The 24,582-nt window shown below is 44.8% G+C and overlaps 1 protein-coding gene across 3 annotated transcripts in view; it reads left to right on the top strand.

Moving 5' to 3' along the window:
* Positions 1-6,529, top strand: part of SEH1L (SEH1 like nucleoporin) — a 36,092-nt gene extending 29,563 nt beyond the window's left edge. Inside the window, exon 9 of one of the 3 annotated variants that reach the window (XM_056521522.1) lies at positions 6,210-6,529. In XM_056521522.1, coding sequence (XP_056377497.1) covers positions 6,210-6,399 — 190 coding nt within the window. In that variant the 3' untranslated portion in view covers positions 6,400-6,529. Of the gene's footprint in view, positions 1-161; positions 710-6,209 lie in introns of those variants that run through there. The other 2 variants (XM_056521520.1, XM_056521521.1) reach the window with 2 other exon arrangements.
* The last annotated feature ends 18,053 nt before the right edge of the window (positions 6,530-24,582 follow it).

Genomic DNA, 24,582 nt, shown 5'->3' with positions numbered 1-24,582 from the left:
ATAAATGGGGTTGCAGACAGGCCCTCAGGCCCCCACAGATAAGTAGTCCATGAGAACGCCTTCAGTGGTGTTTATTGTGAAGTGATCTAATTTGTGCTTTAACCTGTTTTACCTGAGTGATGCCTTATTCCCTCTTCCCGTTTGTATTGTGTCCTTAACAGAGTGCACAGTTGATGTCAAGCTAACCGGAGTAACTTTGCTGTTTAGCTGCTTGTTGCATGCACGCGGGAATGGATGCAGAGTTTTTTCCTCTTCAAGACACACAGGAAGCCTAATGTATATGTCTGATATTTTGTCTTTTGAAATTATAAAACTGTCTTTGTTACTATTAAAAGTCTGTACTTAAATAGAATTTTTCATATTATGTACAAATAAATTGCAAAGGGGAAATAAGTGAGGCCTTTTGTGTTCATGTATTTAATGTTTTTCCTTTTTATAGTCCCAAAAGCAGATTTTACACTGATCCTTGATAAGAATACACATTAACCCTAAGAGTACAGCTGCAGTCAGGTTTCTATTTTGTCTTTTTGAACACTACCATAATATAGCTTTTCACTATTCTGATCATCAAAATGTTAATCAAAACAATGGGTGAGCTAAGGCCTATTTCTGAAATGTTCTTTGAATACATATAGGTCACTGTAAATCAATGCATTTATGAATGAGAATTAAAGGAAAACTGTCAGCCCGTTCACCCACACTAAACCTTATACAATGGCTTATAGTGTGGGTGAACAGGAGTTCAGCGAGGGCTCACTTACTTAAATATGTCCAGTATGTCCTGAGATATGTCCCCCAGAAGATCCTCTGCTGAATTCAATTTACATATTCATTGTCTGTGACTCCACATCCTAGTGATGTGGAGTGACTAAGCCCCGCCCCCTGTGAAGCTTCCACTGCGCGATTCACTGAATTCAGCAGAGGATCTTTTGGGGAACATATATCAGGACCTACTGGACAGTGGCGTAGCTATAGAGGTCGCAGGGGTCGCAATCGCTACCGGGCCCCGCAGCTGCAGCAACAGGTCCGCCACTCAGGCCCGGGCCCATCGCTGCCAGCAATCTTTATTATTATTATTATTTTTTTTTTCAAGTACCTGAGCGCCAGCCCTTTAAAACTCAGCGCAGGGTCAGGGGCATGATGGGAGGCCAGGGGCTGATGGGAGTAGACGTGCTCCACACACACTCACACACTCACGTCAGCTCAAGGCCCCTGATGAGTCCCTGCCTCTGACCCTGTGTTATCGATACCAGGCAGAGGCAAGTGCAGCCGCCCGCCCCACATCGCTGCAGTGAGAAGACATGGGACGGGCTGCCGGAGGGGGGGTGCTTGAGTGATAAATTCATGAGGACATCGTGTGTGTGTGTGTTTTATTCATTGATGAGTCTGAGGATAGGGTGATTGATGAGGAGACGGAGGGGAGGGCTAATTGATTGACTGATGAGAAGACTGGGGGTGTGGGGGTTATTCATTGATGAGTTGCGGGGGGGGGTTTGATGAGGAGACCATGGATGGTGGGGGTACCTAACAATGAGGGGGGGTTGGACTGAGTGGCAGTGTATGAGATGATGAGACTGAGGATGGGTTAGGGGGGGGGGGGGCTGGGTGGTGGTGTATGAGGAGACTGAGGATAGGGTACAGGGGGCTGGGTGGTGGTGTATGTATGAGGTGATGAGGAGACTGAGGATGGGGTACGGGGGGGGCTGGGTGGTGGTGTATGAGGTGATGAGGAGACTGAGGATGGGGTACTGGGGGGGGGGCTGGGTGTTGGTGTATGAGGAGACTGAGGATGGGTTACGAGGGGGCTGGGTGGTGGTGTATGAGGTGATGAGACTGAGGATGGGGTACAGGGGGGCTGGGTGGGTGGTGTATGAGGTGATGAGACTGAGGATGGGGTACAAGGGGCTGGGTGGTGGTGTATAAGGAGACTGAGGATGGGGTATGGGGGGGCTGGGTGGTGGTGTGCAAGGAGACTGAGGATGGGGTAAGGGGGGGCTGGGTGGTGGTGTATGAGGAGACTGAGGATGGGGTACGGGGGGGGCTGGATGGTGGTGTGCGAGGAGACTGAGGATGGGGTAAGGGGGGGGGGGTTGGGTGGCAGTGGATGAAGTGATGAGAAGGAGACTGAGGATGGTGTGCCAGGGGGGTCGTGGTTGGCGGTGTATGTGGTAATGACTTAGGTAAAAACTTAGGGGGCTGAGAAGCCTGGAAGAGGACAGTGCAAGGGTGGGATTCAGCTGGACTAAGAAACACTGTGTGACAGTATTATTATTTAAACAGTGGGTGGCAATATTATATTCAGGGAGTACAGTGTGTAGCGATAATATATTTAGAGGGTACAGTGGTGGCAGTATTATATTCAGGGGGTACAGTGGTTGGCAGTATTATATTCAGGGGACACAGTATTTGGCAGGGTTATAATGATTAATGTCTTTATATAAAGAATGGGGATCTGCTGACAAGCTGAGGAAACAATGATGAAGACCTGGCGCTTGGACAAGATGAGAAAGAGAAGACAACAGAGAAGATGTCACTCAGGTCACTGATATCACTGTGTGTTCTGTCTGACCCAATCTGTGGCTCTCCAGCTGTTGCAAAACAACAACTTCCATAATGCCTGAGGATCTCCAGACACGATGGGAGTTGTAGCTTTATAACAGCTGGAGAGCCACTTGAACCAAAGTGATTGGTGGGGGGTCTAAGCAGTCGGACCCCCACCATAAAAATGGGCTACTTATTTTAAAATGCCTGGGCTTATTTTTGGCCCCAGTACGGCCCTGCCTGTCATTCATTATTATATTTCTGCGGCCGAGGCTGGGTAAGGAGTTCGTCAGGGATTGGGAAAGCGGGTCGTCGAGGGGTAGGGGGGCCCAGGACAATTTTTCGCTTGGGGGCCCTGTGATTTCTAGCTACGCCCCTGCTACTGGACATATTTAATGACCCCTCGTTGGACTCCTGTTCACCCGCACTATAACCCAGTGTATAAGGTTTAGTGTGGGTGAACAGGCTGACAGCAAAATGTGCAAAACAGATGCTCTATGGCCCACTTCAAATGTACTTATTTATTTCATTTATTTTTATACTTAGACTCTTACAATTGAAAGAGAAAAGAATCTGTCACCACAGACCCTTCCCTATTGAATAAATGCAAAGCTAAAAACTGCAGATTTGGAATCTGTATCTTTTTATTGGCTTAAATCCCCCACAGCAATCCCGGCAGACATCTGTGCACTGCATGCAGATATATACACTTAAGACTAACCAATGCAGGAGGACTCTTTAAAAGGGGTTAGCTACCATTTAAAAAAAAATAAAATAAGAGACTTAAATGTAATATAACAATACAACCTTAACTCACCACAATCCTGGGGCGGTAACATGCAGAAGTTTCAGCTCGCACCCTGTTCTAAAAGGACAACTGCAGCGGCATTACACTTATCCCCTATCCACAGGATAGGGGATAAGTGTTTGATCGTGGGGGGTCCGACCGCTGGGACCCGACCCCCCGATCTCCCTAACGAGGCGCCGCCATAAGCGCTCATGGTGAGCGCTAAGGCGCGTAGCGTCGACCTAGAGGTCGACACTGACTCCCCGTCTCCTCCCCGTCCCCATACAGTTCTATGGGGGATGCGGGGAGGCATGAATGCTGCCTCCCCGCCTCTCCCATAGAGATGTATGGAGGAGGCGTGCCGGCCGCAACGTCATGCTGCGGCTGGCACGCCCCCTGCACGGGAGAGCCGCGGCCCCATACAGGGGATAACCGGGTCCCAGCATTCGGACCCCCCCCCCCCCGCGATCAAACACTTAACCACTATCTTGAGGATAGGGGATAAGTGTTTGTAACGCTGCAGATGTCCTTTAAAGGAGTATTTTTGTGGAGAAAAACGTATTCCTTATCCAAAGGATAGGGGATAAGTTTTAGATGGCAGGGGGACCGACAGCTGCCCCTCCCCCCGCAATCTCCTGTATGGAGCCCCAGCTCTCCCCCAGAGTGGCGCATCATGACCCCCGCCCCCTCCATATAGCTCTAATGGAGAGCCAAAGGTAGCAGAGAGGCTCTCCCATAGAGATATATGGAGGGGCCGTGGCGGCCCCTACATTGGGCAGAGGTCGTGAAGCGCCGCTCTGGGGGAGAGCCGAGGCTCCATACATGAGATCGCAGGGGACCCAAACCCCCGTCCCCCCCCCCCCGAGATCTAAAATGTATCCTTTTGGATAGATGTTACGTTTTTCTCCACAAGACTACTCCTTTAACAGTGGACAACACGTGACAGCTGGAGCCAATCAATGTCCTCAGTGGTTCACATGTAGTATTGCTGGCATCACTGCTAGGCATTGAGAGCCACAATGGTAGTAGTACAGCACATGACCGCTGAGGCCACTGTGGTTACAGCAATTTCATATTGACCTCCAATAAACAAATACAGGGTTCCCACAGGAGCTTCTGCATTGGATCACAAGGGAACTGGAGAGATGAGTAAAGTTTTTTTATGTTATCCTATATTTGAGCATCTATTTTGCAATTTTTTTTACATAACCCTCTTTAACTGTTTCATTAACATGCAGTGCACAAGGCTGTTCGCAGGGGAAAGTGAGTACAAAGAGAAGATTCATATTTAGCATTTAATTGCACATCCATGCCTTACAGTATGTGGAGGGGTTGTTTCTGTGATGACAAATTTTCAGCAGCAGCAGCGCAGAGCACCCATTTTATAACCTGTAAAACTGAAGTTTGGTGGGAGCTTATTAGGTTACATTCACATGTACATACTCCACTGCAGATTTCAGCTTTTTTTTCTGCAGCATGAATTACGCAGACTAAAACTTTTTTTTACTGATTTACCTCACAAATGTTATTGTTTTACTGTCACCCTGATCACCCACACTAAACCCAATACACAGGGTTATAGTGTGGGTGACCAGGAGGTCAAAGAGGTGTCACTTACCAAATTCCATCCAGTGGCTCCTGTGATATTGCCCGACAAAAGTCCTGTGCTCAGTTCGGTTACCTGCGTGCAGGACATGGGGCCCCGATGGCTATCCACAACCTTTTTGCCTCCTGAAACAATCTGCCTCTATTAGTATATTCAAATTCTGCGCTGCGCTCTGTATACTAACTGTGCTTGTGCTCCTGCCTCAGAGCGCAGCGCAGAATTTGAATACACTAATAGAGGCAGATTGTTTCAGGAGGCAGAAAGAATCAGGGGGTGGACAGCCATCGGGGCCCCACCTCCTGCACGCAGGTAACCGAATTGAGCACAGGACTTTTGTCGGGCAATATCACAGGAGGCACTGGATGGAATTTGGTAAGTTTCTCTTCTTTGCACTCCTGGTCACCCACACTGAAACCCTGTTTATTGGGTTTAGTGTGACCGTTTTCCTTTAAAAGGTGAGGAGGAAAAAGTAAAAGCTAAAATTGGTTGTGTCCTTAAAAGAGATATATCATGGGGAAAAACTTATCTCCACCCATACCGCCCCCACTCCTATGGAGATATATGGAGGGGTCGTGGCGGCCCCCTCTTTGTGCGGGAGTCGTGATGCGCCTCTCCCGGGGCTGGCCGGGGCCCTGTATAGAAGAAAGCGGGGGTCCCAGCAGTTGGAACACCCCCCCCCCCCCCCCCCCCCCCGAGATCTAAAGCATATCTGCTATCCTTTAAATAAGGGATACGTTTTTCCCCATGATTTTTCTCCTTTAAGAGAAAAGTTGCACAGGCATTATATTTGATGGAGATCCAAACCACTAACTTACAGCTTTGGGAGAGAGTATTCTTCGAAACATTAATTAAAGAAGTATTTTTAGCTTTTAAAGAAAAATAGGGGAAAAAAAAGCAGGAAGAAGTCAGAAAGTCAGGGGATTAGAAGACTAACGGGAGCTGCGGGGAATCAGTGGGGGTTTGGAAGCTAGGTGACCCAGCCACATTTTTACTCCGACAACCGAAACTCCATTCCTGTCTGATGCATGTATTTCTTTTTTAGAGAAACTGTGGAAGTGGTAAACTTCCTCCCATGTTTCAGGGCAAAATGGTTCGCCAATACACAACCCCTTATGGCCATTGTATGCTTAACCTAATTAGAAGCGACTTTTGCAATGTACGGGAATTTACACCGTTAAACAATTTAGTTGTCGTGATTTCCGTTTTATGCTCTTTAATTGAAGTTGTTTTTTTTTTCCATCCCCTCCATGGTCTTTATTCTTTCCATTGTTTCAGGCATTTCTTTCCCAACCTGGACAATTCAAAGGTTGGCTCAAGATGGTCCAGTTATGCTCATTTTATGCCCTCACCTTCTCTGATAGGGAACCCTTGTGAGACTGACCCAACAAGCCCTACTCATCCTCACGCTCGCAGGCGATACATCCCCTCACCTCTTAAGCCTTTACCTAAACAACAAGGATTATAAAAGTAGAAACTATTTTATATTTAGTAGTAAGAGTTTATAGATATACAAGATAAGTTGGTTTAGGCACTTAATAAACAGTAAGTATCTTCACCCCTGTATACTTTTATGACAATGTAAATGTTTCATATTTGGGAAAAAAAAGTTGTTGAATAAACTTAGTTGTCACAATCTACATTGTACTGTTTATTATTTTAAGTAAAAGAAATTATAGATATATCTATCCTATATGTTTGTGTCTATACAATTATATGAAAGTAAGATTCCATTAATCTAGTCCCTAGTATTCCAGAATGAACCAATATAATGTTTTCTATCAAGTTCTACTCATGGCAACAGGCAGAATAAAAACTCTGTTACACTTGCTAAGTCTGTCCCATACCACTGCCACCAGTCATTTTACATTTGATATGGGTTGATATGTTCTCAAGGGCAAAATGGCACTGCAGCCTGCAACACTAAAGGTCTATTCACACGGCAGAATTCCGCAAGCAGCAATTCAGAAGTGTGAATGGGAGTGCGGAATCCCATAGAAGTCTATGGGCTTTAATTTGAGGTGGAATTCTGCAAGCTGAAATTCTGCCATGTGAATAAACCCTTAGGCTTCCGCATCTTTAATTCTGCCGCGGAAAGATGCACATTCTGGCAGACTATAGCAGTAGATTGCAGACAACACTGATCAGTGCTATCAAAATATTGTTATAAATAGTCCCCTGTGGGGACTTAAAAAGAAATGTAAAAATAAACAAATTTTTTTTTTAAATAAATGTGAATCAGCAAATAAAATAAGAAATTAATTCCCCTTTCACATTTTACAAAAAAAAGTGCAGAAATGTTAAAACTATTAAAACATAATGTTAATGATCCCATACAGTGAACTGCATAACCGTAAAAAAAAAAACAACATAAAAATGGCTGATTTTGTTATCACATCCCAGAAAAATAAGGAATAAAAGTGATCAAAATATGCAAAAAATGGTAGTGATAAAAACTACAGACCACTGAGCGGAAAAGTTTGAATGTTATAGGGGTCAGAATAGGGCAATTTTAAACAAACCATAGTGGTCTCAATAAAACACTGTGTTAGCTGTAGTGGCATGCGTGAAAAGTATCTAAAACTACACCAGCCCAAACTTAGCTTTTTGGTGTATGTGAAGAGAGAAATTTCAGAAAATGTGACCTGCACAAAATTTATCAAATTCTCTGTGAACATATAATAAATTTGATGCTCCTACACATTATCAGTACACAAAAAAAGGTGTAGAAAAATGCTTCACTTACACCTATAATGATAAATGCCGGCCATAATGTTATTATCTGCATTATATTATCGCCAGCATTCATCATTGTAGGTGTAAGTGAAGCATATTTCTACACCTTTTTTTCTGTGTGCTGGTTATGTAGGAGCATCAGATTTATGAAATGGTCAGAGCATTTCCTAAATTTTGTGCAGGTCACATTTTCTGAAATTTCTCTCTACACATACACCCAAAAGCTAAGTCTTTGTGCCTTTTTTGCACCTCTTCACAAAAAAGTGCAGTTCATAAAATTCTTCCATACCATGTGTATTGCCAAAATCAGGGGATTGCAACTCAAAATCAGCAGAAATGTGTAAACCAAAAGGCGCAAATAAACCCTGCTTGCGCCTTTTTTTATACACAAAAAAACAGTCTAAAGACTATGATAAATGTCAGCCTATAAGTTTTTGCAAATGACAGTACCCATTTAAAGGGGCATTTCAGGTTTTTATTTTTCTTCAGCCTTTGAGCCTATTATGCCAAGTTATAATACTGTGTAATGTGCTTCTAATTACCCATGAGCCGCTTTGTCCCTTTTTCATGCACAGGGCCCACACAACTGGAAGTTCTGTATTCAGTCTTATTTTCACTTTTTCACCATGACAGCACCACCATGAGATTATCTCCTGTAGCTCTTAGAGGAACAGGAAACAGAGAGGTTAAATAGGCCCCTCCCCATCCACCCCTCAGTGTTTTCTGTTCCTAGTAGCATACATAGAGAGTGAGGTTCTTACCTCTGGTTGGCTGATTTCTGCTCCGGACAGGGATGCCAGGCAGCAGGGACTTTGGTCATGCTGGCATCTCTCCCCCCCCCAGGTTTTTGCAGCAGAAGTCCTGTTCTGGCAGGTTTCGGTTCTCCTTGAAGCTCCCTGGCTGTTACGGACGCGTGTGTTCGGGCATTGGCTGGGGACAGAAAGTCCCTCCCCAATATGGCAGCGCCCACCGCTGGAGAAGCATGGAGTGGCGCCAAATTTGAACATAGGCGTATAAATTGCTCATCTGTTCCATCCTACATCAATCCGTCATGGATGTGTCTGCTGCCCCCCGCTCTGCTCATCTGGAGTGCTCGGCATCGGCTGTAACTGTGAGTAGCTGGCCCTTAGGTGGTTCACTTACTTTTGATGCTGCTTTTTCTTATGTATCACATGTTGTTTTCTATAGCAGCTGTTACTTTGGGGTTAGCACCATTTTGCCATATTTTCCCCTATATTCTACTTTCTTAAGTATATAGTTTTGATTCTTATGGGTATTCCCTTTCCCACTTAGGGAGACAAGAAGGCCCCGAAGAAATCAAAAGAAAGAGAATCCTCTAAAGAAACGGTTAAAGAGTACCTGTCATCAACTAAACTTTCCCTGATCCCGCTCCCCATCTGTCCCTTACTCTAACTATGCCTATCCCTGTGTTTATTGAGGTTTGAAACGCTGTGGAAATACCTTTTTTTATCCCTCTTCATTAGCTCAGGAGCACTGTCTTTCTGAGGGGTGGAAGGAGGCGGGTCCCGGCAGGCATGATGTCACATGAAGCCTGTACGGTACTCTGCTTCTGTCAGTCTTCCTGTATGCTGCTCTCCCTCTGCAGCAGTGTTTCCCAACCAGGATACCTCCAGCTGTTGCAAAACTACAACTCCCAGCATTCCCAGACAGCAAACAGCTGTCCGGGCATGTTGGGAGTTGTAGCTTTGCAACAGCTGGAGCCACCCTGGTTGGGAAACACTGCTCTGCAGTGTGCATACAGACTAAGTACAGGGGAGGGCTGGCAGCCTCTGTCTCTCTCTCTCTCTCCTGTGTCTCTCTGCATTAAAAAGTCAATGCTGAGAACCAGGGGCGGTGGGAGAAATTACAGAGGCAGTAATTAAGATGAATGTCAGGGGGGGGGGGGCACAGAGCAGGGAGTGCAGTGAGATAATACAATGTATAAGATAACGTGTGGTGAGGGGCAGGGAGAACACAGAGCAGGGGGGGGGGAGGGGGAGGTAACTGGCCTCTGTTATATGAGAGGCATGTGCAGGCTTGTAGCTCACAGTGCTGCTCCAGGCTGGGAGCAAGTCCTGAGCTGAGAGTACTGAACTTCCTGTGGAAGGACCAGTGCCCTTTCAGCATTAGTCCTAAAAGCTGTACACTTACTATGAAAAGCATAGAAAGCTGCCTGCAGACCAGGCATAGAAGAGAGACCCCTAGTGGCCAAAAGAATAAAGTGAAAAAACTGGTATAAATATTAATATTTTTTAATGAAGATATATTACAATATGTTTTCATTAATGATTATGAACAACATATTAAAAGTTTTTGTTGTTGACAGGTACTCTTTAACCCCTTAACGACGCAGGACGTATATTTACGTCCTGCACTGGTTCCCGCGATTTGAACCAGGATCGCGCCGCGATCCCGCATCATATCGCGTGGGTCCCGGCGCTCATCAACGGCCGGGACCTGCGGCTAATACCACACATCGCCGATCGCGGCGATGTGCGGTATTAACCCTTTAGAAGCAGCGGTCAAAGCTGACCGCCGCTTCTAAAGTGAAAGTGACCCGGCTGCTCAGTCGGGCTGTTCGGGACCACCGCGGTGAAATTGCGGCGTCCCGAACAGCTGACAGGACACCGGGAGGGCCCCTACCTGCCTCCTCGGTGTCCGATCGGCGAATGACTGCTCCGTGCCTGAGATCCAGGCAGGAGCAGTCAAGCGCCGATAACACTGATCACAGGGGTGTTAATACACGCCTGTGATCTGTGTAAAAGATCAGTGTGTGCAGTGTTATAGGTCCCTATGGGACCTATAACACTGCAAAAAAAATGTAAAAAAAAAGTGTTAATAAAGGTCATTTAACCCCTTCCCTAATAAAAATTTGAATCACCCCCCTTTTCCCATAAAGAAAAATAACAGTGTAAAAAAAAAAAAAAATAAACATATGTGGTATCGCCGCGTGCGTAAATGTCCGAACTATAAAAATATATCATTAATTAAACCGCACGGTCAATGGCGTACGCGCAAAAAAAATCCAAATTCAAAAAAAAAGCGCATTTTTGGTCACTTTTTATACCATTAAAAAGTGATCAAAAAGTCTGATCAAAACAAAAATCATACCGATAAAAGCTTCAGATCACGGTGCAAAAAATGAGTCCTCATACCGCCCTATACGTGGAAAAATAAAAAAGTTATAGGGGTCAGACGATGACATTTTTAAACGTATACATTTTCCTGCATGTAGTTATGATTTTTTCCAGAAGTGCGACAAAATCAAACCTATATAAGTAGGGTATCATTTTAACTGTATGGACCTACAGAATAATTTTAAGGTGTCATTTTTACCGAAATATGCACTGCGTAGAAACGGAAGCCGCCAAAAGTTACAAAATGGTGTTTTTTCTTCGATTTTGTCGCACAATGATTTTTTTTTCCGTTTCGCCGTGCATTTTTGGGTAAAATGACTAATGTCACTGCAAAGTAGAATTGGCGACGCGAAAAATAAGCCATAATATGGATTTTTAGGTGGAAAATTTAAAGGGCTATGATTTTTAAAAGATAAGGAGGAAAAAACGAAAGTGCAAAAACGGAAAAACCCTGAGTCCTTAAGGGGTTAAGGAATCTAAATCTTAGTCCAAAATATGTGGAATCTGTTCTGTTGTACTACTGGATACCCATCCTAAACCCCTTTTAGCACTGACAGGATTGTTTTCCAAGAATCTCTGTCCTTTATGGATGAGCTTCATTCCCTTATTAATCAGCAAGTACATAGCTACTGCCATAGTACTGCGTTGCCTAGTACTTCAGCTCTCGCTACTATTGACATGCCTGTTGCTGGACCTCCTCCACCAAAAAAGCAAATAACTGCTATTGTTTTTGACTCAGACTCGGATTCTAATGAAGATTTGAATTCTGGTGTTACAAAAGTTTTTTTGGTTCATGATAGCATAAAAACTCATCACAGATGAGTGGCAGGTTGCGGAGAGGTGCTTGCAGATTCCTAAAGAATTTCACAATTGTTTCCCCTTCGACCCTAATGAAGTAAATCTGTGGAGTGACCTCCAGAAATGGATGTGCAGCTTTCTAAAGTTGTTATAAGTACTGTGCTTCCATTTGAGAATGCGGCTCAGCTTAAGGACACCCTAGGCTGCAAAATGGATGGTCTTCTAAAAAGATCCTGGGAAGCCTCTTTGGCTTTAATCAACCCCAATATTGCGGCTACTACTGTACCAGGTCTCGTTATTTGGCTAGAGGAGTTAGAGAGCCATTTGCTCAACAAAACAACTGGAGAAAATATTTTATCTTCCATTCCAATGTTAAAACTAGCCACAGCCTTTTTGGTGGATGCATCAGCGCAGGGGTCCTCAAACTACAGCCCGCGGGCCGGCCACGGCCCGCCAAGGACATTTATCCTGCCCGCTTGCTGCCGCTGCCTAAGGACATCCCTGTGTCCCAAAAGATGTTTCGGCTACCTCTCTGCGGCCCCGCGTTTACTTTAAAAATGCATGGGCCGCCGGGAGGTAGCGCACACAGGGACGTCACTGACGTCCCGTGCTTGCGCCCATAGCAGTTGAGCAGCGAGCAGGACGTGCGCTGGCCAGCTTGGTAAGTGTTACCAGTGGCACGTCAGCTTCAGTGCTCCGACCACCGCTCCTCCGGTCCTGGAATTTACTGCTATGGCCGGAACCGGGGGAGTGGTGGACAGAGCACTGAAGTGGGGCAGTACACAGGCATACAGCCTCCAGCCATACACTGTATGGCTGGAGGCTGTATGTCTGTGGGGGAACATACTGCACCTAATGTGGGGGAACTATACTGCCAACCTAATGTGGGGGGGAACTATGCTGCCTATCTAATGTGGGGGGAACTGTGCTGTGTACTTATGTACTTAAAGGGGTAGTCCAATAATAAGATAGATAAGTGTGCATAGGAATTTGTTCATAGTTTTTTTTTTTACTTTATTCCGGCCTTCTAACCGTCTGAGGGACAGTGAACTGGCCCCCTGTTTGAGGACCCCTGCATCAGTGGAAACAATTAGATTTGTGGCAAAAGCCACCGCCTTATCTAACTCCGCTACAAGGGCCCTATGGGTTAAAAATTGGCAATGTGACTCTACCTCTAAGGTTAAGCTTTGTGCCATCTCCTTCCAGGGTAATCTTGTCTTTGGACCGGTCCTTGAAATTTTTTTAGAACAGGCGGCTGACAGGAAAAAAAGATTTCCCTATCTAGAAAAAACCTAAACAAAATAAAAATGTTCGTTCCTTTAAAAAAGAATATAAAGGGAAAGGTAAAAGGAGGTCAGTAAAGCTATCCCAAAGGAGGGAAAAGCATAGACTCTATCCTCAATCCCAATTCTGATAACAAAAAGCAATGACAATCTTGTGGGAGGAAGGCTGTCTCTGTTCAGTCACCAGTGGTCCCAGATCACAAAAAATCCCTTCATTCTTAATACCATATCTCAGGGATACAGAAAAGAGGTTTCAGCCTCTCCACAAATCTCAGATCAGACATTTTAAACGAACGTCTATTTTCAGGTATAAAGGATATTTTGTTTCCAGGAGCTGTCATTCCGGTCCCCATCTTGGAACAAAGTCTGGGTCACTACTCCCATCTATTTTTGGTGCCCAAGCCAAACGGCACATTCAGAACTATTATAAATCTAAAATATCTAAAGTTTATTTCATACAAAAGGTTCAAGATGGAGACCCCCGAAGATAGTCATACCTCTCATTCACAGAGACTCCTGGATGTGTACCATCGATCTAAAAGATGCCTACTTCCACCTACCAATTCATCCCTCTCATCAAAAATACCTCAAAAATACCTGCAATTCAACACAATCACTCTACCCTCCATTTTCAATTTCAGGCCCTTCCTTTCGGAATAGCCTCCGTCTAGAGAATGTTTATGAAAGTAATGGTAGAGGTGGTTGCTCATCTGAGACAGAAAGGAATTTTAATAATTCCTTATGTGGACGATTTACTAATTATTGCCCAGTCAAAGGAGATGCTTCATCAGCACCTCCTTCTAACTCTGTCTTGTCTTCAGAACCTCTGCCGAATCATAAACTGGCAGAAGTCAGACTTAATTCTAGCAAGGAAGAAGACATTTCTGGGCATGATCGTAAATTCAAAGAAACAAAAGACCTTTCTCCCAGAAGACAAGATTCTCTCCCTTCAGCTGAAAATAAAAAATCTGATACAGAGAAATTCTTGTCCTATAAGAACAGCCATGTCAGTCTTATGGTCAATGACATCCTGTATACTGGCAGTACCATGGGCTAAAAGACCCCTTCAATCCCTGATTTTGAAAGTATGGGACAGATCACAACTGTCTTTAGAGAAGAGATTACAAATTCCACATCAGGTAAAAGCCTCATTAGCTTGGTGGCTGAAGAAAAAGAATCTCACTATGGGAATTCATTGGATCCTCTCTCCTGTTGTTACAGCGACGACAGACATGAGTCTTTGGGGTTGGGGTGCTCACATTGAGCACCTTCATCTTCAGGGTTCATGGTCCCAGAAAACCTGATGTCACTCCTCCAACTTTCGGGAATTGAAGGCAGTTTTAATGGCATTAAGAGCCTCCGAACATCTCTAAAGAAAAAAACATCATGTGACGGTATATTCGGACAATATAGCCACAGTGGCCTTTCTCAACCACCAAGGGGGAACAAGACATTCCCCTCTAAGAAATCTCTCCTCAAAGATTTTCATCTGGGCAGAGAAAAATGTTCTTTCCCCTACAGCTGTACATCTGAAGGGCGTAGAAAATCAGGAAGCAGACTTCCTAAGCCGGAACCAAGGGGATCCAGGGGGATGGGAACTAAATTCACAAGTCTTTCAGTCACTGGTGAGAGTTTGGGGGAACCCAGAAATAGATCTCTTTGCCAACAAGAAAGTGCAGATTTTTTCCCCCTCAATCAGAGGGAGAAACCTCTTGCAGTAGATGCTCTTCAACAAGCTTGGGACTTCTCTCATGCTTATGCATTTCCTCCTCTGCATCTTATCCTGAAAGCGCTCCAAAAGATTTAAGCAGAGAAAGTTCGTGTCATCTTCATTAGCCCCTTGGTGGCCCAAAAGAGGTTGGTTCAGTCTCCTAAATCTCCCCACTGTAACAGCTCCGATCCGGCTTCCTCAGATGAAGAATCTTCTGACGCAGGGACCTCTATTTTACCATGACCTAGAAACCCTACAGTTAACAGCATGGCTCTTGAAAGGCAGATCCTACTAAAAGAAAGGACTTTCTAGTAAGGTGGTTAATACATTGTTAAAAAGTAAAAAAGGTTCTACTTCTGCTATATATTTAAGATACTGGAAGAAATTTATCTCATGGTGTGGTCCTTCCCCACCGGACATTCTGAATCTAGACATTCCTAAGATACTAGACTTTCTCCAAGAAGGGTTCGAAAAAGGTCTTTCTATCAGTACCTTAAAAGTTCAGACGGCAGCTTTGGGATGCTACTTTGATACCTCTCTAGCTGAACATAAATGGATAAAAAGATTTTTTTTCTGCCATTTCTAGATTAAAACTAGAGATGAACGAATCGAAGCAGACAAACCCGAATTTGTTACGAATTTCAGGATTTATTCAATTCGCAATGAATGCAAATATTTTTCCACAAGAAATCATCTGCTGCATATACTAGTCTTTAGACGGTATAATAACCAGCAGTTTCCATTCTTAATACTCTGTGACAGAGTGCAATTATTTTTTTTAGGGGCGCTGCACTGTTATGTCTTGATGCTGTGCAAAAATAAGTTTTTTCAGCAGACTGTAGTGCATTTTTCTGCCCTCATACATGCAAACCACATATCTACATCAAAGCAGTCTACTATTTTGTATCTGTAAATCTGTAACAAGTCTAGATACTGGGAAAGTTCAGGCAAAAGTAATCACCGTCTGGTGATTAACAAAAATAAGTTTTTCCAAGTTTACTGTAGCACATTTTTTTGCCCTCATACGTACATACCACATGCCTACATCTAAGTAGTGCACTTTTTTGTACCTGTTAATCTGTAACAAGCCTACATACAGTGAAAGGCTAGGGAAAACTAATAACTGGCTGTTTTATGAAAATAAATTTTCCAAGTGTACTGTAGCACATTTTGCCTTCATACATGCATAACACATACCTACATCTAAGTAGTGTACCATATTGTACCTGTCAATCTGTCAAGGACCTACATACTGTGAAAGTCCAAGCAATAGTACTCACCGGCTGGTGTTTTACAAAAAGAGTTTTTCCAGTCAACAGTCGGTGGCTTCCTCAGACACAACCCTCAGTTGGCACGGCCCGGGAGCAGTCCCTGTCCTCCCATTGACTTTGTCCTATGCTGTTCCCTCTCTTACAGAAATATCTTATGCTGTGGGTTTAGCTCCACTATTCACTGAGGACGATCGAATAGAGGACAGTCAGCAGCTACTGCCCAGCCAAGAAGGGGAGGAGACATGCGCCGCTTCCTCCGCTAAGTGGCAAAGTAGTGATGAGGAGGGCGGTGTTCCAAGGGTTCAGGGTCCTGAAGCAGACACTGTTGAGGAACCTGAGGAGGACATCAGTGACGTGCAGACCCCTGTTGATGATGAAGCCGATCGAAATTGGGAGCAGAGTGCAGAAGGGGCTTCATCATCATCAGAAGAGAGTTGCAGGTTTCCCTTGAGGCAGCAGCTGAGCCAGCAAGGCGGTAGCATGGTTGGCAGTCAGCGTGGTGGCAGAAGGGGAAATTCTGGAGCCAAACGTGCCTGGGGGAGACCACCTGCTTCGCGGCAGCCTACCTTTCCGGGAGGTAGTGGAATAGGGGTTCCTGGAGACGGCGACAGTAGCAGTCAATTAGTGCGGACTGTTGGTGGGAAAATCAGCTACTCGGCGGTGTGGCAGTTTTTCATCAAGCATCCGGAGGAGGTTCATGTAGCCACATGCAAAATATGTCGGCAGAAGCTGAAGCATAGCCAGGGCCCCAATGTTGGCTTGTGCCGAGCCGAGGTGGAGAGTACCAAGCCGTCATTTCTTTGCGAAGAAGGCATTACCAGCCCTGCACAATTTTGTGGAAGAGGAGGTGGGCCAGTCCTTTAGCCTGTCGGTGTGTACAAAAGTGTATGGCAGCGCCAACGTCTGGAGCTGTAACTATGGTTAGGGACCATACATGTCCTTTACAGCTCACTGGCTGAATGTGGTTCCTGCACAGCCACAACCCCAACTTGGACAGGTCACGCCGCTTCCTCCTCCACGCTGTCAGCCCGTTGGTACTGTGACAGTGTGCAACTCCGCCTCCTCATCCTCCACCGTGTCCTCAGCCTCCACTGCCCGGACATGTTGCTTTTCAGCATACCATGTGTACAGGGCATGGCGGTGTCACGCTGTTCTTCACATGGTTTGCCTTGTAGAAAAAAAGAGTCACACAGGCGGGGAACTGCTAAAAGTAATTCGCAAAGAAATCGAATCGTGGCTTACTCCACAAAATCTGGAAATGGGAACCACGGTGACAAACAACAGGAAGAATATCTTGGCTGGGCTGCGACAAGGAAGGGTGAAACATGCGCCCTGCATGGCACACGTGTTAAATCTGGTTGTCAAGCAGTTCCTGAAGTGTTCCCCCCGTTTTGCAAGACATCCTAAGAATGGGAAGGAAACTCGTACACTGCAAATCACACCCTCCTTGAGCTGCAGTGTCAGAATGGTATCCCCCAACATACGTTTGAATTCCACCCTGCATATGTTGGACCGTCTGTACGAATAGAGAAAAGCCATCACTGATTTCTTGATGAACCATGCGCATAGAGGTAATCTCTGTGTAACTTCAATGTTAACCAGTGGCAGCTCATACGTGACACCTGCCGTTTGCTCGGGGTCTTTGAGGAAGTCAGGTCTTACTCGGGGGGCCCTCTGCACTCACCTTCCACTGCCATGGCTGCTGGGGAGGGGTGGGGTGGCAGGAGCAGTATCAGCTCCATCAGCAGCAGCCTAAGTCTTCAGTCGCTGATGAGTACCTTTCTTCACCCACATAGTGAAGCAACTAATCAGCAGCAGGTAGACATGGAGCAGGACCTGAACCAGCAGGTGGTGGCATACCTTGACATGCCCATGCCAACACACCTTGAAGATCCACTGGACTTCTGGGCAGCCAAACTTGATTTGTGGCTGCAACCTGCAGTTTGCCCTTGAAAAGCTGTCCTGCCTGGCCAGTAGTGTGCCATCAGAGCAGGTGTTTAGTGCGGCGGGGGCCATAGTCACCCCAAGGAGAACTCGTCTGTCCACGAAAAATATGGAGAGACAGACCTTTGTGAAGATGAATCAGGTGCTACAGCAACACTTCACAAATATGGATAGTGCCAAACAGATTTAGGGCACTGCTCCCCAGTTACAAACATTCCAGCCACCTTCATCACCGGGTACTGATATTACCAACCACCGCACCACTCTGTCACCGGGTCACTTTCAGGACTCCTGATGCTGCTGCTGCCACCTGCAACAGCTGGAGGTACCCTGTTTGGGAAACACTGCTGCAGAGGGAGAGCAGCATACAGGAAGACTGGCAGAAGCAGAGTCCCGGCCAGGCTTCATGTGACATCATGCCTGCTGGGACCCGCCTCCTTCCACCCCTCAGAAAGACGGTGCTCCTGAGCTAATGAAGAGGGATAAAAAAAGGTATTTCCACAGCGTTTTAAACCTCAATAAACACAGGGATAGGCATAGTTAGAGTAAGGGACAGATGGGGAGGGGGATCAGGGAAAGTTTAGTTGATGACAGGTACTCATGTTAGGGGTTGTGAAGCCCTCTTGTAAACTCATGCTGATGCCACCTCCAGACTCTGTCATTGTGCTTCCCTGTAACATGTGACTCCTTGTTAGATTTGGCCCTTTGAACCCACACGCCGGGGCCCAGGACACTAAAACCTGGGAGTTAAAAGTTCAATTTCAAAATCCTTAATTTAAATTTCAAAATCATAAATTTATATTAAAAAAAATCATACATTTCAATGGTCTCCTCATGCTTATGCCAACTCCAGGCTGTGTCATTCAGGCAATATATGGTTTACTGATACTGCTGCTGGGCCTGGGAATAAAAATTTTGTTATGGTAGGTAGCACTAGCAATCCAAAATATTAATTTTAAATTTCAAAAATTCTTCTGTTTTTTCTTTGGGATTGTGAAGCCCTGGGGTCTCCTAATGCTTCAGCCAACTCCAGGCTGTGTCATTCAGGCAATACATTCTCTCCCATCATTTTTGCCATGTTGATACCAGACCAGTAATAAAAGAAATATTGCCAAGGACTAGCAGACACAGGGAACTGTGGATACGGACCACCGGCTGTTGGAATTGACTGACTATCCCAAGTGGTAGATTTACCATTTTGACGTTGCTCAGTTCCAGTAGGCTTTAAGTCGTTCATTCTTTGTTGTGGTTCTTCAGCTGCAGAATTAAATTGTATCATGTTTTCCTGTTCCTCCGATGAGCTAATGTCACTGGAACACACAATTCTCATATTTTCATCTAATGAAGAACTCCAAGCTGTGCCATTGTGCTGACATGTGACATGGGACTCCTTGTTAGATTAGGTCCTTTGTACCCACACGCCGGGGCCCAGGACACTAAAACTTGGGAGTTAAAGTTCAAAATCCTCAATTTCAATATCTTAGATTTCTATTTAAAATTCTTGTATTTCATTGGTCTCCTCATGCTACAGCCACCTTCAGGCTGTACCATTCCGACACTACATGGGCTCCTTATGCTTTCCCCACCTCCAGGCTGTGTCATTCAGCCAATATATTGTTTTCTGATGCTACTGGGACTGGGATATTAACTCCAATTATGTTCTGGTAGCACTAGCTAACAAATGCTTAATTGAGATTTCAAAATTGATTTTTCGATGTAATGGGTAATGAAACCCTCTGGTGTACTACTGATGCCTGTTCCTGACTGCTTCTGTGTCTTTCAGGAACTACTTGGCTTACTGATGCTTCTGGGCTTAGGCCTTACATTTTTGGATGGTAGCACTAGCTAACATGCATCTTCAATAAAGATTTCAACATTCACCTTTTAATGTTAGGGGTTGTGAATCCTCATGTGTACTCATGCTGCTGCCTGCATCTGTCTATGTCATTCAGCAACTACATGGTTTAGTGATGCTGCTAGGCCGGTGCCAAAAATATTTTGATGGTAGCACTAGCTAACATACATGCTCAATAGACATTTCAACATTGATCTTTTAATATTAGGGGTTATGAAGCCCTCTTGTGTACTCATGCTGCTGCCTGCTCCACTCTGTGTGTTCCAGGAATTACTTGGCTTACTGTTGCTGCTGGGCCTGTGCCAAAAATGTTTTGATTGTAGCACAAGCTAACATACCTCTTCAATAGAGAATTCAACATTCATCTTTTAATCTTAGAGGTTGTAATTTTTTCAAGACTGAGGCCCTTTGGCCATCGATGTCATATTACCGGTGGAATTATGAATGAATGAAAAATATTACCTGTGGAATTATGAATGAATGATCCATATTTATAAAAAGCAATCAAAAAGTCCCATCATAACAAAAATGGTACCTTTAAAAACTACAGATGATGGTGCAAAAAATGAGCTCTCATACCACCCTGTATATGGGTCTGTAGGTGCAAAATTGAAAGCGTTCTGATTTTTAGAAAGGAGGAAAAAGTGAAAATGCAAAACGAAAATTTGCTGAGTTGTTAAGGTGGAAATAGGTCCCTAAGGGGGTTAAAACCACTACAAAGTCCAGCAAGCTGCGAGGTCCTTCTGTCTTCCTGGCCACCTCTCTGGGATCCTGGCCTAGCTGTAAAGACTATTTCCATTGTCTACCTCAGCAAAGCCACCGTTAACCCTAACCTGCTCGTGGACTATTATTGCCCTGCCTAACCTCAGGATAGCGGTGATATAGTTCGGGTGGTTATCGATCCCCAAAACCACGCCCTGGCATCAAAAACACTTTGTGGATAACAACATCTTACCCCTGGGGGTCAATACCATCTGCCCCTACACCTGCACCATTACACCCTGTGGCGCACCATCGTCACATGTATGTATATATATATATATATATATATATATATATATATATATATATATATATATCCTCTTAACTCCTTAAGGACCAAGCCCATTTTGGCCTTAAGGACCAGAGCGTGTTTTGCACATCTGACCACTGTCACTTTAAACATTAATAACTCTTGAATGCTTTTAGTTATCATTCTGATTCCGAGCATTTTTTTTTAACTTTGAAGCTTTCTGCTTGTAAGGAAAATGTATATTACAAATAATTTTTTTATTGATTCACATATACAATATGCCTACTTTATGTTTGCATCATAAAATTGATGAGTTTTTACTTTTGGAAGACATCAGAGGGCTTCAAAGTTCAGCAGCAATTTTCCAATTTTTCACAAATTTTCAAACTCGATATTTTTCAGGGACCAGTTCAGTTTTGAAGTGGATTTGAAGGGTCTTCATATTAGAAATACCCCACAAATGACCCCATTATAAAAACTACACCCCTCAAAGTATTCAAAATGACACTCAGTCAGTGTTTTAACACTTTGCTGCTATTCCTGTGAAACACCTAAAGTGAAGGAGAAAATTCTAAATCGTAATTTTTTTACGCTCATATGTTCTTGTAGACCCAATTTTTGATTTTTTGCAAGTGGTAAAAGGAGAAAATGTTTACTTGTATTTGCAGCACAATTCCTCTCGAGTAAGCACATACCTCATATGTCTATGTAAAGTGTTTGGCGGGCGCAGTAGAGGGCTCAGAAGCAAAGGAGCGACAAGGGGATTTTGGAGAGAACATTTTTTCTGAAATGGTTTTGGGGGGGCATGTCACCTGTAGGAAGCCCCTAGGGTGTCAAAACAAAAAAAAAACAAAAAAAAACACATGGCATACCATTTTGGAAACTAGACCCCTCGGGGAATGTAACATGGGATAAAGTGAGCCTTAATATCCCACAGGTGTTTCATGACTTTTGCCAATGTAAAAAAAAAAAAAAAAAAATTTGACCTAAAATGCTTGTTTTCCCAAAAATTTTACATTTAAAAAAAGGGTAATAGCAGAAAATACCCCCCAAAATTTGAAGCCCAATTTCTCCTGATTCAGAAAACACCCCATATGGGGTTGAAAAAGTGCTCTGCTGGCACACTACAGGTCTCGGAAGAGGAGTAGTCACATTTGGCTTTTTGGAAGCAAATTTTGCTCTGGGGGCATGCCGCATTTAGGAAGCCCCTATGGTGCCAGGACAGCAAAAAAAAAAAAAAAAACACATGGCATACTATTTTGGAAACTAGACCCCTCGGGGAACATAACAAGGGGTTAAGTGAACCTTAATACCCCACAGGTGTTTCACGACTTTTGCATATGTTAAAAAAAAAAAATTAAAATTTTTTTACGTAAAATGCTTGTTTTCCCAAAAATTTTACATTTAAAAAAAAGGTAAAAGCAGAAAATACCCCCCAAAATTTGTAACACAATTTCTCTCGAGTACGGCGATACCCCATATGTGACCCTAAACTGTTGCCTTGAAATACGATAGGGCTCCAAAGTGAGAGCGCCATGCCCATTTGAGGCCTAAATGAGGGAGTTGCATAGGGGTGGACATAGGGGTATTCTACGCCAGTGATTCCCAAACAGGGTGCCTCCAGCTGTTGTAAAACTCCCAGCATGCCTGGACAGTCAGTGGCTGTCTGGTAATACTGGGAGTAGTTGTTTTGCAACAGCTGGAGGCTCCGTTTTGGAAACAGTGGCGTACCAGACGTTTTTCATTTTTATAGGGGAGGGGGGCTGTTTAGGGGTATATGTAGTGTTTTTTACTTATTATTTTATTTTGTGTTAGTGTAGTGTAGTGTTTTAAGGGTACAGTCACACGGGCGGGGGTTAACAGTAGTTTCTCGCTGGCAGTTTGAGCTGCGGCAGAAAATTTGCCGAAGCTCAAACTTGCAGCCGGATACTTACTGTAAGCCTCCGCCCATGTGAGTGTACCCTGTACGTTCACATTGGGGGGGGGGGGGGACACATCCAGCTGTTGCAAAACTACAACTCCCAGCATGTGCTGACAGACTGTACATGAGTTTTAGTTTTGCAACAGCTGTAGGCACACTGGTTGTGTATCACTGAGTTTGTGACCTAACTCAGTGTTTCACAACCAGTGTGCCTCCAGCTGTTGCAAAAATACAACTCCCAGCATGTACGGTGCATGCTGGGAGTTGTAGTTTGCAACAGCTGGAGGGACACACCGGTCGTGAAACACTGAGTTAGGTAAAAAAAAAAAAAAACTGAGTTTCACAACCAGTGTGCCTTCAGCTGTTGCAAAACTACAACTCTCAGCAATCACCGACAGCCAACACGCATGCTGGGAGTTGTAGTTATGCAACCAGCAGATGCACCACTACAACTCCCAGCATGCACTTTAGCTGTTTGTGCAAGCTGGGAGTTGTAGTTATACAACAGCTGAAGGTACGCTTTTCCATAGAAAAAATGTGCCTCCAGCTGTTGCAAAACCATAAGTCCCAGCATGCCCATAAGGGAAGGAGGCTGTCACTCACCTCCTACTGCTGCAAGCCGGCGCATACTTGTCAGTCCCTCGCCGCCGTCGCTCCTGGGGCATCTTACGATAGCCGGGACCCTAGGCTAATAGCGTGCGGCACCGATCGTTGTGCCGCGCGCGATTAACCCTTTAGACGCGGCGATCAATGTTCATGACCCCACTGGACTGCTACTATACACATTACCCAGCCAGAATATACTGCTGATCAGAGGGGAGAGAGGCAGCACACAGGGACATCACTCACCTCACATGAAGCGCTGCTCTGTGTTCCCGGGAGGCTTGTCAGCTCTCGGCCCTGTCCTCATCCTGTGCTGGGGGCAGAGCCAACATCGAGGTCCTCTTCATCCTTGCGCTCAGTTTTCTTCACTACACTGGTACTCTCTTCCTGTAAATCTATCTGTCGTGGGCGGCCTTTGCAAATTAGGTGCAGTATAGATCCCCCAAATTAGGTGCAGTATAGCTCGCCACATTAGGTGCAGCATGTTCCCCCACATTAGGTGCAGTATAGCTCCCCACATTAGGTGCAGTATAGTTCCCCCACATTAGGTGCAGTATAGTTCCCCCACATTAGGTGCAGTATAGTTCCCCCACATTAGGTGCAGTATAGTTCCCCCACATTAGGTGCAGTATAGTTCCCCCACATTAGGTGCAGTATAGTTCCCCCACATTAGGTGCAGTATAGTTCCCCCACATAAGGTGCAGTATAGATCTCCCACATTAGGTGCAGTATAGATCCCCCACATTAGGTGCAGTATAGTTCCCCCACATTAGGTGCAGTATAGTTCCCCCACATTAGGTGCAGTATAGTTCCCCCACATTAGGTGCAGTATAGTTCCCCCACATAAGGTGCAGTATAGATCTCCCACATTAGGTGCAGTATAGATCCCCCAAATTAGGTGCAGTATAGCTCCCCACATTAGGTGCAGTATAGATCCCCCAAATTAGGTGCATTATAGATCTCCCACATTAGGTGCAGTATAGTTCCCCACATTAGGTGCAGTATAGTTCCCCACATTAGGCCCAGTATAGCTCCCCACATTAGGTGCAGTATATATCCCCCAAATTGGGTGCAGTATAGATCCCCACATTAGGTGCAGCATGTTCCCCCACATTAGGTGCAGTATAGATCCCCCAAATTGGGTGCAGTATAGATCCCCACATTAGGTGCAGTATAGATCCCCCACATTAGGTGCAGTATAGATCTCCCACATTAGGTGCAGTATAGATCTCCCACATTAGGTGCAGTATAGATCTCCCACATTAGGTGCAGTATAGATCTCCCCATTAGGTGCAGTATAGATCTCCCCATTAGGTGCAGTATAGATCTCCCACATTAGGTGCAGTATAGTTCCCCACATTAGGCCCAGTATAGCTCCCC

This window comes from Hyla sarda, chromosome 5 (genome assembly GCF_029499605.1).
Source record: "Hyla sarda isolate aHylSar1 chromosome 5, aHylSar1.hap1, whole genome shotgun sequence".
NCBI classification, from domain to species: domain Eukaryota; kingdom Metazoa; phylum Chordata; class Amphibia; order Anura; family Hylidae; genus Hyla; species Hyla sarda.
Note: the sequence above shows the minus strand (reverse complement) of the source record. Positions and strands in the feature narration are given on the sequence as shown.